General features: G+C 36.6%; 1 protein-coding gene across 1 annotated transcript in view; it reads right to left on the bottom strand.

The window, feature by feature from the left end:
• LOC125033909 (beta-1,4-N-acetylgalactosaminyltransferase bre-4-like) overlaps nt 1-9,628 on the bottom strand; it is a 10,663-nt gene extending 1,035 nt beyond the window's left edge. Inside the window, exons 1-6 of the mRNA XM_047625487.1 lie at nt 9,542-9,628; nt 4,784-4,970; nt 2,221-2,372; nt 1,710-1,791; nt 1,278-1,461; nt 209-424 (exon numbers count right to left, since the gene is read on the bottom strand). Coding sequence (XP_047481443.1) covers nt 209-424; nt 1,278-1,461; nt 1,710-1,791; nt 2,221-2,372; nt 4,784-4,955 — 806 coding nt within the window. The 5' untranslated portion in view covers nt 4,956-4,970; nt 9,542-9,628. The remainder of the gene's footprint in view (nt 1-208; nt 425-1,277; nt 1,462-1,709; nt 1,792-2,220; nt 2,373-4,783; nt 4,971-9,541) is intronic.
• Between the last annotated feature and the right edge of the window lie 5,002 nt (nt 9,629-14,630).

The following is a 14,630-nucleotide window of genomic DNA, read 5'->3' as shown; positions in this document are numbered from 1 at the left end:
CGCAACTAGATAACGACAGAACTAAAGTGATGTAAAGTAATAAAGTATTAAAATAACTACTGAACTGAATTTCTACTCGACTGACCAAAAACAACTTGATAATTACTACACTAGAGTAATCAATTTCCTATTTAACTGTTTTATCCTACAACTAAATATCTACAGAACTAAAATATTCCATTCCCCTTTCCTCTTCCACCTCTCTCACCTGTCAGGGTTCTCCGCAGCCTGAGGGTGTTCAAGCGTCGTGTAGGCGGCTGAATGCTTGGGAAACCGCCAAAGCTCCATTCCTTCGGCCCTTACTCGTCGGTACATGTCGTCGTCTTCAGCCCCCCAGCCGTAGTACCGGTTGCTCCAGCCGTTGACCTTCCGCACCTGCCACTCCGTCATGAGGCACGAGCAGCCGATGTGCTGGGCGAAGACGCTGGGGCAGGAGGGGGTTATAGGAGATGGGTAGGAAGGGAGGTGGGTGGGTTGGAGGGAGAAGGGTGAGTGGGTGGAGGGGAGGGGAGGAGATGGGGAAGATAGTGGTAGGGAAGATAGTGGTTTGGAGGGGAAGTGGGTAATTGGGGAGGGAGAGTGGGTAAATGGGGAGGGAGAGTAGGTGGAGGGAAAGGTGGGAAAGTCGAGAGGGAGAGCGGTGGAAGGGAAGTGGGGAGGAAGAAAGGGATGAAGAGGAGTTGAAAAACGGGGAGGGATAGTGGGGAGAAGGGAGATAGAGTGGGCGAAAGTTGGCGGGTTGACAGGGATGACAGAAGAAGGATAAAGGGAAAGAAAGAGGAGGGAGGTGGAAGGGAAGGCAAGGGGTGGAGGGAGGGGAGAAAGAAGAGGGAAGGGTGGATGACGGAACGAGAAAGGGATGGGTAAGGGCAAAGGGAATGGATGGAAGGGAAAGTGGAGGGCAGAAAGGATAAAGATAAGAAGAGGAATAAGGGAAGGAATGGCGGAAGGTAGTGAAAAGGAGAGGGTGACGAGAGAGGGCGAGAGAGTAGATTGATGAAGGGAGGGGAAAGGGTAGAGAGTAAAAATGAGGGAGGAAAGGCGGGTGGATGGACAGAGGGGAGGAATGGAAGGGTGGAAGAGAGAGAGAATCAGACAAAAATGATGTAACACACATGATGATTATAATACGTTTGAAGGAGCGATTCTAACGAGGATAAAGCATTAATCACATGAAACGAATAATATATTTCAATAAAACTGCACAACCAACTTAACCATTAACACAAATCACGTATCAAATGACACTTTGACCCCAATATATACTGTCAACTCACGTATAATTAAACCTGGAGACTGAAGACCCGAGGTGGCGCGGCTGGTCGGCGCAGTAGTAAAAGTTGCGGTCGTCCTCAGACAGGCAGTCGATGTCCTGGAAGGCGTAGCAGTCGTGGGGGCCGTACTTGAGGGCGAGAGCGAAGCCCACGTTGAACACCTTCGCCTTGTTGAAGCGTTTCCCCGCTTCAGGAGGAAGGGGATGGGCAGGCGGGGGTTAATGACCAGTATGCAGGAATGTTATGCATGTGTACGCGTACGTACGTGGTCGTGCATACACATATAAACATATTCCATACACATTTTCATTTTCATTCTCTCTCTCTCTCTCTCTCTCTCTCTCACACACACACACACACACACACACACACACACACACACACACACACACACACACACACACACACACACACACACAACAAAGAAAGACTTACGTATTTGTTCAACGATGTAGATGGTGTAGTTGACCAATTGGCGCTGAAGAATTGGGTGGATGTTGTTAAGGAACGGACCCATCTATGAAGAGGGGGGAGGGTAAGAGGCAAGATAAGAAAATGTCTAAATTGTTTGATGATTTATGTAATTTTGCTTTGGCTGGTCAGTCATAACATGATCACCTTCATAATCTACAACATTATTTTTCCAGAGCTTTCCTGTGTTACTTATATCGATCAGGTAAGCATTATCAAAATTCACATTGCCACTTGAAAAAAATACAAATACGAAAGGAAGACACGTAATTCTAATGATATCTATTCTAATAACGCGAATTTCAACACGGATTAACTCTCAGCCACATCTGCTGGTTTGCAAAGATACTCCTCTCTCTCTATCATCATCAATCATTCTCCTTTTCCGCATCATTTGCTATTCATTCAAAACAAACCCCTCTTTCGCCATGTGAAACCACACATCCTCACCCACACAATCACCTTCAATTCTCACCATCAGTTCTCGGTCCCGATAAGGCACGATAATGGCCACACTCCAGATGGCGCTGCAGTGCGTTGGCCACCACCTCCCCCCCAGGCGCACGTCCGTTAGGTTCCTCTCGACGTCGGCTTCGGTCATTCCTTCGGTCACGGGTGTTCTGCCGACTGGAGGGAGAGAACGGAAGTATGTTTTCTTGTTTTAGGGTTGAGGTTTCCAAGGTAGTGATCGAGAGAAAGGCTTGTGCACTCTTAAGGCTTGGCGGTGGTCTTTCTCTGGTTAAAATCGTGTTCGTGAGTACCAGCTCTTTGTAGGTTTTGTTCAAAAGAGTTTACCACAAGAAAGTTTAACTCAATCAACAAACTTGAGGAAGTGAACTTGAAGTTTTATTTTTTATGCATTTATCCATTCCTTTATATTGTGAATGTCCAAGATTTATAATGATTATGATCAGTATTCTGATTATTTTTTTTTTTTTTTTTTTTTCATTTATAACAAAGCATTGTTTATTTGAAGTGCTATACAGTTTTTAAGAAACAAACATGTGTTAGCAAAAATTGAACTCATTAAGTCATGTATTTAGATATCAGTATATAATCCACGAGGCAAACACATTTCCTGTGAATTATTGTGCAGCCGCTATAGTGCTATAATATCTGTTACGTGGAATATCCTTGATTGTTGAGAACTATTAATTACTTCCATTAAATTTCCAAGCCTTTCAAGTTAGCTTACGAGTCTTCAGCGCACGAAGTTTAAAGTTCTTATTACCTTTAAAGAAACTAAGTCTTACACTTATTAACTGGACTGCTTCTTAATTCACAAACTAAGAAACATTTGAGGCGTTCTCATAGTTATCTAGAAAACAGATGGGTCCTTATTAGCTGAACCCATGGTCTACAGTGAACTTTAATGGATGGTGTGGTAGTACGATGTAAGAATTATGGATTTTATTACTGTAATTAAGAAAGTTATGCCACAAACATAGACGTTATATTGTATTAAAAAGGATTTTAGGGTAGTATGATGAACCTAACTGAAATAATAATAGTGACTTAATGTATATATGTGATATATATGTGTGTGTATATATATAATCAATATGAATGTATGTGTATGTATATGTGTGAATGTGTGCATACAAAACTCTGTACATATATATATACATATATATATATATATATATATATATATATTGTGCGTGTGTGTACTATTATTGATAATAATAGTTTAGCTTTATTGCATTTGTTATAATGGTTATTATTGGTGTGACAGGTTGCCTGTTTATGTTTGCTTCTAAATTATCCCCTATGTGCCAAGAACGGCCGGGGATACCACCCACTGACAGTGCAAAATTTGAACGCGGGTCAAAAAGATTGCTAGACGAGAACACCACACATATATACATATATATTTACGTATATAGATATACATAGATATATATGTATATCGGTTACGTATATAGATATACATGCTATAATTCATACATGATATGAACACATATCAAGTCTGTTTTTCCTTCTTCTCCCAATGCCGCTTGATCATGTTGGTTAAAAAGATATTTAGAGAATTAAAGACTCTACTAACACATCTATGTTCACAGCATCTGTAAAATTTTATCCAACATCAATAAGTCAAAATAATAGTACTAACATCATCAATGATAAGCATCAATTCACAGAACCGTCTCAGGCGATGCCGAATTATCGATACTTGAAATTTGGCTAAAATGATTCCGAAGTATTGATTCTTTCAAGGCAGTTAAAGTGATATCGATACCAATGCACGCTTTTGTAAGAGGATATCCAAACTGATGTGTAAAAGGGAGATAGAGTGATTCAAAGAGAAAAAGAGGGGGGGAGAGAGAAGGTATGATAAGGAGAGGAAGGAGAGCGACAAAGAAAGTAAGTAAGAAAGAGAAAGTAAGTAAAAAGAAAGTAAGTAAGAGAGAGAGAAAGAGAGGAAGAGAGAAGGAAACAGAGAGAGTGGGAGGAAAAAGAGTGAGAGAGAATAGTATAAATGTATCGATACTTTAAGTGAGTAGGTAAGACAATACTGATACCAATACAAAAGTATTGATCGATATGCACCCCGATACTGCACATGATAATATAGAACGGTATAGCAGTAATGGTAACAAGAAGAGTAACAGCTATGACTATAATCATGTGTGTGTGTGTGTGTGTGTGTGTGTGTATGTGTATGTGTGTGTGTGTGTGTGTGTGTGTGTATGTGTGTGTGTGTGTGTGTGTGTGTGTGTGTGTGTGGGTGTGTGTGTGTGTGTGTGCGTGTGTGTGTGTGCGTGCGTGCGTGTGTGTGTGTGTGTGTGTGTGTGTGTGTGTTAGAAATAGACAGCCAGAATGAGAGAGACAAACAGAGAAAATTTGAAAAAATACTGAGAGAAAAGTCACAAAGAAGGAGAGATAGAGACAGAGACAGAGAGAGAGGGAGAAGAAAGAGAGAAAGAGAGAGAGACGAGAAAGAGAAACACAAACCCAAGATGAAGAACCGGGGCCAGAGAAGGCTACCCCACAAGAACTCATCAAACTTGACCTCCAAGACAAGAGGGTAAACTAACTTAAGCCCGGCGGGAGGAGGGGGCACTTCGGCAATCTCTTTCGATCTGCGAGGCTATACGTTTTCCTGTGTAATTTAGGCTCCGTCGATTTCTTGTGGGCGATGAACAGCACGGCCGCAATCGCCAGTGTTAAATAGATCAGGAAGCCCCACGTCTTTACAATCGAGGTCATGACTGTGATGGATTTCTGCAAATAAAATAAGAAAACTAAAATATGTTTAATGGAAATGGTTTAATGTAGATTTATTGATTAGCATTTTTTTAATGATATTGCATTCATTCGTGTATGTCTTTTTTCGGGTTTACAAAATGTTGATAATTTGTATGTTGTGTGTTTGTGCGTGATTGAATGCATATGTGTGTGTTCCAAAGATGTCTTTACAAGTGCTATATTCTTTATGATAAAGAACATGAAATAAAAGACGGATAGGAGGTAATATATACAATGAATCCACAATAATCTTTGGATGAAGAGCCAAAATTACGGTGATTGATTTTTTTTGTAACCTGAGAAACTAATCACAGTGAATCATTCTCATGGAGTTTACGGTGATAATCACATGGATATTCAAATATTGAAGTATTGCTAGTGAAAGTGTGAGTTCATTAAAGCATGATTATATTGATTTCAGGTGAATATTCATTAGAGGTGAATCTCCATAAAACACACACATAAGTGTATGTATTTGGGTGTGTACACACACACACACACACACACAAACACACACACACATATATATATATATATATAAGTATGTATATATATATTCATATATATATATATATTTATTTATGTATATGTTTATATTTATACATATATATGTATATATAAATATTTATACATAAATATACATACATGCATGTACATGAAAACACTATAAATATTTGTGAGTGTTCATGTTACCAGCGACAAATACAGCTGAAACGAAAATACTAATGAACAAACGAATTTTTGTAAACATCTTAACAAAAACAGACTAACCAATAGAAGTTAATAAACCAGTAAAACCATAAATTCCTTGGTCATTCGCGTGGACGATTTTATAATATAATTCCATTCTTGGCAGAGATGGAATCAGGCTATAAATTATATAAATATCCTCATACATTCTATTCTATTTTATGTATTAAATTCACTATCACTATTACTCTCGCAAGATGGCGCCGTCAGATGAATTAAATGCGCCATTCATGATTTTCATCTCATTCTGTAAACCCGTTATACTGCACAGAGCGAATTATAACAATATAACTTTGAAATATAACAGTATCCTCCTATGCGTTCCATTCTTTATACTGTGAACGAATTTTCCGCAAGTCACGTTCCTTTAGGATAATCTCAATGCAGCTCATCTTTTGTCTTCATTTTTACAAAACAATTATGTTTATGAAGGAATATATTATGAGTAAATATTTCAAGAGTCAACATTCGCAGGTAGGAGATTCTTAGAAGGCCCTTGGAGACTGTGAAGAAGTTTGAGAAATTGGAGATTGAGGAAATGTACTTCGGATACCAACAAGGACCTGGCTATTTGAGTTCCATATTGATGTTGATTCGCTGAATTCAGCTGTTGACTCCTCTGCAACAGAAACTTTATTGAAAGAAAGTATCATAGATGCCGTAATCCAGATTATGGAATTGTTTGGCTTATTGGTGGCCCGTTGTTTGATTAACTGGATTCGTGGATTTCTTAAAAAAAAAAAAAAAAAAAAAAAAAAAAAAAAAAAACTGACTAATTGCAATGAAAATTTATGGGTTGGTTGGCCATGGCCTAGAAGACTATTTCTTAGGTTTTGTTGGTAACTTGGATCCAATCATGGGTCAGGGATCTAATTAAAGGGTTTATTCAGCATTGTGATTCTTTGCGGAAATAATGGCTCCTAGTAAATTAATTTGATTTTTTTTTTTTTTTTTTTTACTATGGTAAAATTATATATTTTGAAACTAAATATTTGTGCACTGGCACTGCTCTTTTAAGTGCTTCACAGTTCTTGTTGTTATTCTCATTAATTTTGTTATTATCATTTTCATCATTGTTGTTTTCATTAACGTTACTAGCACTACTACTAGTGGTAATAGTAACAAAAGCAATATAAATAAATTAAAATTGAGAAATACCCACTTTCCATCTCCTTGCAACTTAGCAACATTTTCTTACTTTTTTTATAGTGAACGCTAAAATCAGAAGAAAAAAATCCTGTTGAACGGACGCTGGCTCCTGAGAACCTACAATAAAGCATTTGTGTGCCCAGTGTTGTTGAAAATGCGCTTCCTTGCATTCAAGGCGTTTTATGCGCCCGGCTTCGTTTTCTTTCACTGTGTGTTTCCCCTTTTTCTTTTTTAATGTCTTGTTCTTTTGCACGTACACTCACTTATTTTTATGTATAATGGAGAGTGCATAATTCCGTGCAAAATCACCAATCTCTACTCAGTCTCTCTCTCTCTCTCTCTCTCTCTCTCTCTCTCTCTCTCTCTCTCTCTCTCTCTCTCTCTCTCTCTCTCTCTCTCTCTCTCTCTCTCTCTCTTGCCATAAATGTATGTAATTACTCGAGTGTATTTTCGTAACACTTAATTAAGATATTAATCCTCTCTTACTGCTCTTTCATGCGATATTTATAGACGTCTAATGAGCAATTAAAACACACTCATACACACGTGTAAACACTTCCGAACATGAATTAGTCTGCGTGTAATTGCCTCGAGAAACATATCTAGATGAAAATAATAATAATAAAGCCATACCCGACGCGATTTTGAATACATTCTGAGATCCTAATCTTCGAAATATTAAAAAGATTCCATCTTAAACATGAACGGATAAGAGTCTCTAACTCATAATATAATCAAAACTTTGTGCTGCAGTTTCTCAAGCAGCTTCAGAGATAAAGACTCCATATTTTACGCTTGATGAGAGAAGTTCGCGGGAATAATCTTAGTGAAATACGAGTGTTAGAATAATACATATCGTGGACTATCTCGCTTTGATATTACGACATAGGTATGCGCCCGCCTCCGTTTTCTTTCACTGGGTGTTTTCCCTTTTTCTTTTTTAATGTCTTGTTCATGTGCACGTACACTCACTTATTTTTATATATAATGAAGAGTTATAGTTAGTGTGCATAATTCCATGCAAAATGAGGAGCTGTTGTTCATGCAATATGCTCCTCATTAAAGCATATCACTGACAATAACTCCGGTAAAAATAAAATAATGATGATAATGATAACTATAATAATGATGATAATAGTAATAATAATAATAATAATAATAATAATAATAATAATAATAATAATAATAATAATAATAATGATAATAATAATAATAGTAATAGTAATAATAATAATAATAATAATAATAATAATAATGATAATAATGATAATGATAATAATGATAATAGCAATAGTATAAATAATAACAATGATTATGGTCATTGATGATGATGAGGAGGAGGAGGAGGAGAAGAAGGAAGAGGAGGAGGAGGAGGGGGAGGAGGAGGAGGAGAAGAAGAAGAAGGAAGAGGAAGAGGAGAAGGAGGAGGATGGTAATGAAAATAGTTATAAAAGAGTAAATACACAGATTCACAAACAGTTAGAAAAAAAATTAAAAAAATAAATGGAAAATAGATAAAAGAATTATTGCTAGGAAACGATTTTGATGTTCTTAGTCTCAGATTCTGATGTCCTTCCGGTGAAAACGCCATCCATCTATCAATCTATCTATCTATTTATCTATTTATTTATCTGTCTGTCTATCTATGTATTTATCTATTTATTTATCTGTCTGTCTATCTATTTATTTATCTATCTATTTATCTTTCTATTTATTCATCTGTCAATATATCTATCTATCTATTTATCTATCTATTTATTAATTTGTCTATCTATCTACCTATCTATATATATAAATCCATCTATATGCCATCTCCTGTTTTCTTTCTGGTTCATTTCAACTCCTCGAATAGCTCGCCAAACTCAATGGCTATAGCCCAGGGGTTCTTAGCCTGGGTTCCATGGAGCTCTATAGGGTTCCTGGGGTTCCGTGGAGATCAGATAAAAATTTACAATTTGAGAGAGAGAGAGAGAGAGAGAGAGAGAGAGAGAGAGAGAGAGGGAGAGAGAGAGAGAGAGAGAGAGAGAGAGAGAGAGAGAGAGAGAGAGAGAGAGAGAGAGAGAGAGAGAGAGAGAGAGGGAGAGAGGGAGAGAGAGAGAGAGAGAGAGAGAGAGAGAGAGAAAGAGAAAGAGATAGAGAAAGAGAAAGAGAAAGAGAAAGAGAAAGAGAAAGAGAAATAGAAACAGAAAGAGAGAGAGAGAGAGAGAGAGAGAGAGAGAGAGAGAGAGAGAGAGAGAGAGAGAGAGATAGACAGAGACAGAGAGAGAAGTGTCTATTTGCTCTGGTTCCTTTCAACTCCAACCTATATCAAACACTAAGAATATTAACAATCACCATCTTACCACTGGAATACCTAGCCGGTCTGCCAACATTAGAAATCCTACAAACACTTCCAAGAACGAAAATGAAATAAACAGTCATCCAAAATAAAAATAAAGTCATCCAAAATAAAAATAAACAGTCATACAAAATAAAAATAAACAGCCATCCAAAATAAAAATAAACAGTCATCCAAAATAAAAATAAACAGTCATCCAAAATAAAAATTGAAAAATAAAACCTGTCCCATTTCCAAAAAAGAAACAATCCATCAACATTTCCCAAAGACCCATTTCACACCAACCCATCTGTCCCGACTCCTCACTCACCGTTAGCGCCAACCGGTGCACCCGCTCGCCCGAACCCTCGGCAAGGAACTGGGACAGCCTCGGTTATCAGTTGGTCTGAGATCAGGTGTTAGTATCGAGTGCATGCTGGAAACGGTGAGGGAAATCGTCAGTTTCTTTTTCGATTTTTTTTTTTTTTTTTTTGGGGGGGGGAGGGGGGTTAGAGTGTGGGGAGAGGTGCATAAATGTTCTTCATGAATATGCTGAGTGTGATCACACATGCGCATGTGTTTTACATACATTTACACGCACACTTTAGTATGACACATTCATACATACATACATACATACATGCATACATACATACATACATACATACATACATGCATACATACATACATACATGCATACATACATACATACATACATACATACATACATGCATACATACATACATACATACATACATACATACATACATACATACATACATACATACATACATACATACATACATGCATACATACATACATGCATACATACATACATGCATACATACATACATACATACATACATACATACATACATGCATACATACATACATACATACATGCATACATACATACATACATACATACATACATGCATACATACATACATGCATACATACATACATACATACATATATACATGCATACATACATACATGCATACATACATACATACATACATGCATACATACATACATGCATACATACATACATGCATACATACATACATACATACATTCATACATAGATGCATACATACATACATACATGCATACATACATACATACATGCATACATACATACATACATGCATACATACATACATACATGCATACATACATACATACATACATGCATACATACATACATGCATACATACATACATGCATACATACATACATACATGCATACATACATACATACATACATGCATACATACATACATCCATACATACATACATACATACATGCATACATACATACATGCATACATACATACATACATACATACATACATGCATACATACATACATACATGCATACATACATACATACATGCATACATACATACATGCATACATACATACATGCATACATACATACATGTATACATACATACATGCATACATACATACATGCATACATACATACATACATGCATACATACATACATACATACATACATGCATACATACATACATGCATACATACATACATGCATACATACATACATGCATACATACATACATACATACATACATACATACATGCATACATACATACATACATGCATACATACATACATGCATACATACATACATGCATACATACATACATGCATACATACATACATGCATACATACATACATGCATACATACATACATGCATACATACATACATGCATACATACATACATACATGCATACATACATACATGAATGCATACATACATACATACATGCATACATACATACATGCATACATACATCCATACATGCATAAATACATACATACATACATACATGCATACATACATACATGCATACATACATACATGCATACATACATACATACATGCATACATACATACATGCATACATACATACATGCATACATACATACATACATACATGCATACATACATACATACATACATACATGCATACATACATACATGCATACATACATACATGCATACATACATACATACATACATGCATACATACATACATGCATACATACATACATACATACATACATACATGCATACATACATACATACATACATACATGCATACATACATACATGCATACATACATACATGCATACATACATACATACATACATACATACTTACATGCATAATTGCATACATACATACATGCATACATACATACATGCATACATACATACATACATACATACATGCATACATACATACATGCATACATACATACATACATGCATACATACATACATGCATACATACATACATGCATACATACATACATGCATACATACATACATGCATACATACATACATGCATACATACATACATGCATACATACATACATGCATACATACATACATGCATACATACATACATGCATACATACATACATACATGCATACATACATACATGCATACATACATACATACATGCATACATACATACATACACACATACATGCATACATACATACATACATGCATACATACATACATTCATACATACAAACGTACATACATATATGCATATATACATACATACATACATACATACATACATACATGCATACATACATACATGCATACATACATACATACATACATACATGCATACATACATACATGCATACATACATACATGCATACATACATACATACATACATACATGCATACATACATACATGCATACATACATACATGCATACATACATACATGCATACATACATACATACATACATGCATACATACATACATGCATACATACATACATGCATACATACATACATGCATACATACATACATGCATACATACATACATGCATACATACATACATACATACATACATGCATACATACATACATGCATACATACATACATGCATACATACATACATGCATACATACATACATACATGCATACATACATACATGCATACATACATACATACATGCATACATACATACATACATGCATACATACATACATACATGCATACATACATACATGCATACATACATACATACATACATACATACATGCATACATACATACATGCATACATACATACATGCATACATACATACATGCATACATACATACATGCATACATACATACATGCATACATACATACATGCATACATACATACATGCATACATACATACATACATACATACATACATACATGCATACATACATACATGCATACATACATACATGCATACATACATACATGCATACATACATACATACATACATACATGCATACATACATACATACATGCATACATACATACATGCATACATACATACATACATGCATACATACATACATGCATACATACATACATACATGCATACATACATACATGCATACATACATACATACATACATACATACATGCATACATACATACATGCATACATACATACATGCATACATACATACATGCATACATCCGCCAGTTACGACTCTTGTATTCAGGGCTACTAAACTGTGATTAGTTAGGCAAATTCCAATATATGCAGAGGTCCGGATATATATTTTACCTGCAATCATGAAAATAACACCAGCATTTGTAGGTACGATAGACTTACCCTACAGTCAGTCGAGGAAATACACTTTAGAGAATCCATCTCCAGGGCCTTCATTTTATTTAATTATATCAGGGGTAGTTGACTAACACTGATATACACCATGCTCGTATCGGCAAATGTTTCGGATACCAGAGTCGAAGCAGGTGGTTCACAAATTGGCAACGCTGATTGGTTATCCGTTTTTATGCCGTTGTTGTTTTATCATTGTTCATTTCATTTCTGGCGATTTTGATATATCCCCCATTGTATTTTATTTGTGTAATGATGCCGGTTCTAGAGATTTCATTGATAAAGATGATGATAAAGGATGGTGTTCCGACACGCCTCAAAGTGAGGTCGGAGCACGGTATCAACCATCATTCAGTGTGCAGGGAGCTCACTTGGGCTGGTTCTCCGTCGCCACGATCAGTGCGCGTTAAAAAAGATAATTAATTTGGCAAGCAAACACAAGTCAGTGCCGGTTCTAAGCCCGGGTAAATAGAGAGAGTTGGCGTCAGGAAAGGCATCCGGCCATAAAAAAAAATATCTATCAGAACCTTGAATGGGGCAATTACAGAAAAGAAAGATCAAGAAAAATGAAATTTTGGTGACATGCTCCAGCGCCTTCAGTCAAATTGCGGCTGTGTGTTTGTTGTGATTCTGAATTGGTCCCAGTGTGCAATGAATAGCCGGGGTTACCATCCACGGACCACGGGGGCCCTGAACTCTAGCTGACAGAATTGCGTGTAACCCCCCCCCCCCCTCCCCCGATTCCCTTACACATGACGCGACGGATGGCTGCGTATTGTATATTGTGGAATATTTATATAACACAGCTTATTTATTTACACGGTTATACATGGTGTGTGTTTATGCTAATATCAAGTCAGTCATATCAAAGATTATGTGTGTGTGTGTGTGTGTGTGTGTGTGTGTGTGTGTGTGTGTGTGTGTCTTTGATAGTTGTTATGCTCACTGATAATGGCTCATCTGTTGCGTTAGGCTGTGTATGGTGAAGGGGAGAGAGAGAGAGAGAGAGAGAGACATAAGAGAATTTTGTAGGTGTTGGTGAGTATTTCCGCGTTAAATGTTCACTTGGGCTAGTTCTCCGTCGCCACGGTCAGTGCGTGTTAGAAATAATAAATAATGAAATTATAGCAAGCCAGCCCAAGTCAGTGCCGGTTCCAAGCCCGGGTAAATAGAGAGAGTTGGCGTCAGGAAGGGCATCCGGCCATAACAAAAATATCTACCAGAATTTTGTTTGTTTTGAGTTTTTCCGCGTTAAATGTTTGCATGGTTTGAGTCATAATCGATTGCGTGTGTGTATGTTTATTTGTTTATGTGTTTGTATGATTGTGCGTGTGCGTTGGTGGTAATGGGTCCCAGAGATGCCATGAAGTTGACAGAGAGTAATTCTGAAAACGTTGTCATAGTGATCCTAGTGCCTTATGTAGCGAGGGCTTGTTCTTTAGATTTTATGGATTTTATTTATCACACACTCACACACGCATACACACACATATCTGTGTGTGTGTGTGTGTATGTGTGTGCATATGCTTATGGATATACATATACATACACATACACGTAACATATATGTGTGTATGTGTGTGTGTGTATGTTTGTGTGTGAATATATATATGTGTGTGTGTGTGTGTGTGTGTGTGTGTGTGTGTGTGTGTGTGTAGAAATCACATATACACAATTGCATACTTATATTCATACATACATATATTTATGTATGTATGTATGTATGTATGTATGTATG

Source organism: Penaeus chinensis, chromosome 17, assembly GCF_019202785.1.
Source record: "Penaeus chinensis breed Huanghai No. 1 chromosome 17, ASM1920278v2, whole genome shotgun sequence".
NCBI classification, from domain to species: domain Eukaryota; kingdom Metazoa; phylum Arthropoda; class Malacostraca; order Decapoda; family Penaeidae; genus Penaeus; species Penaeus chinensis.
The sequence above is the reverse complement of the archived record's forward strand: the minus strand, read 5'-3'. Positions and strand labels throughout refer to the sequence as shown.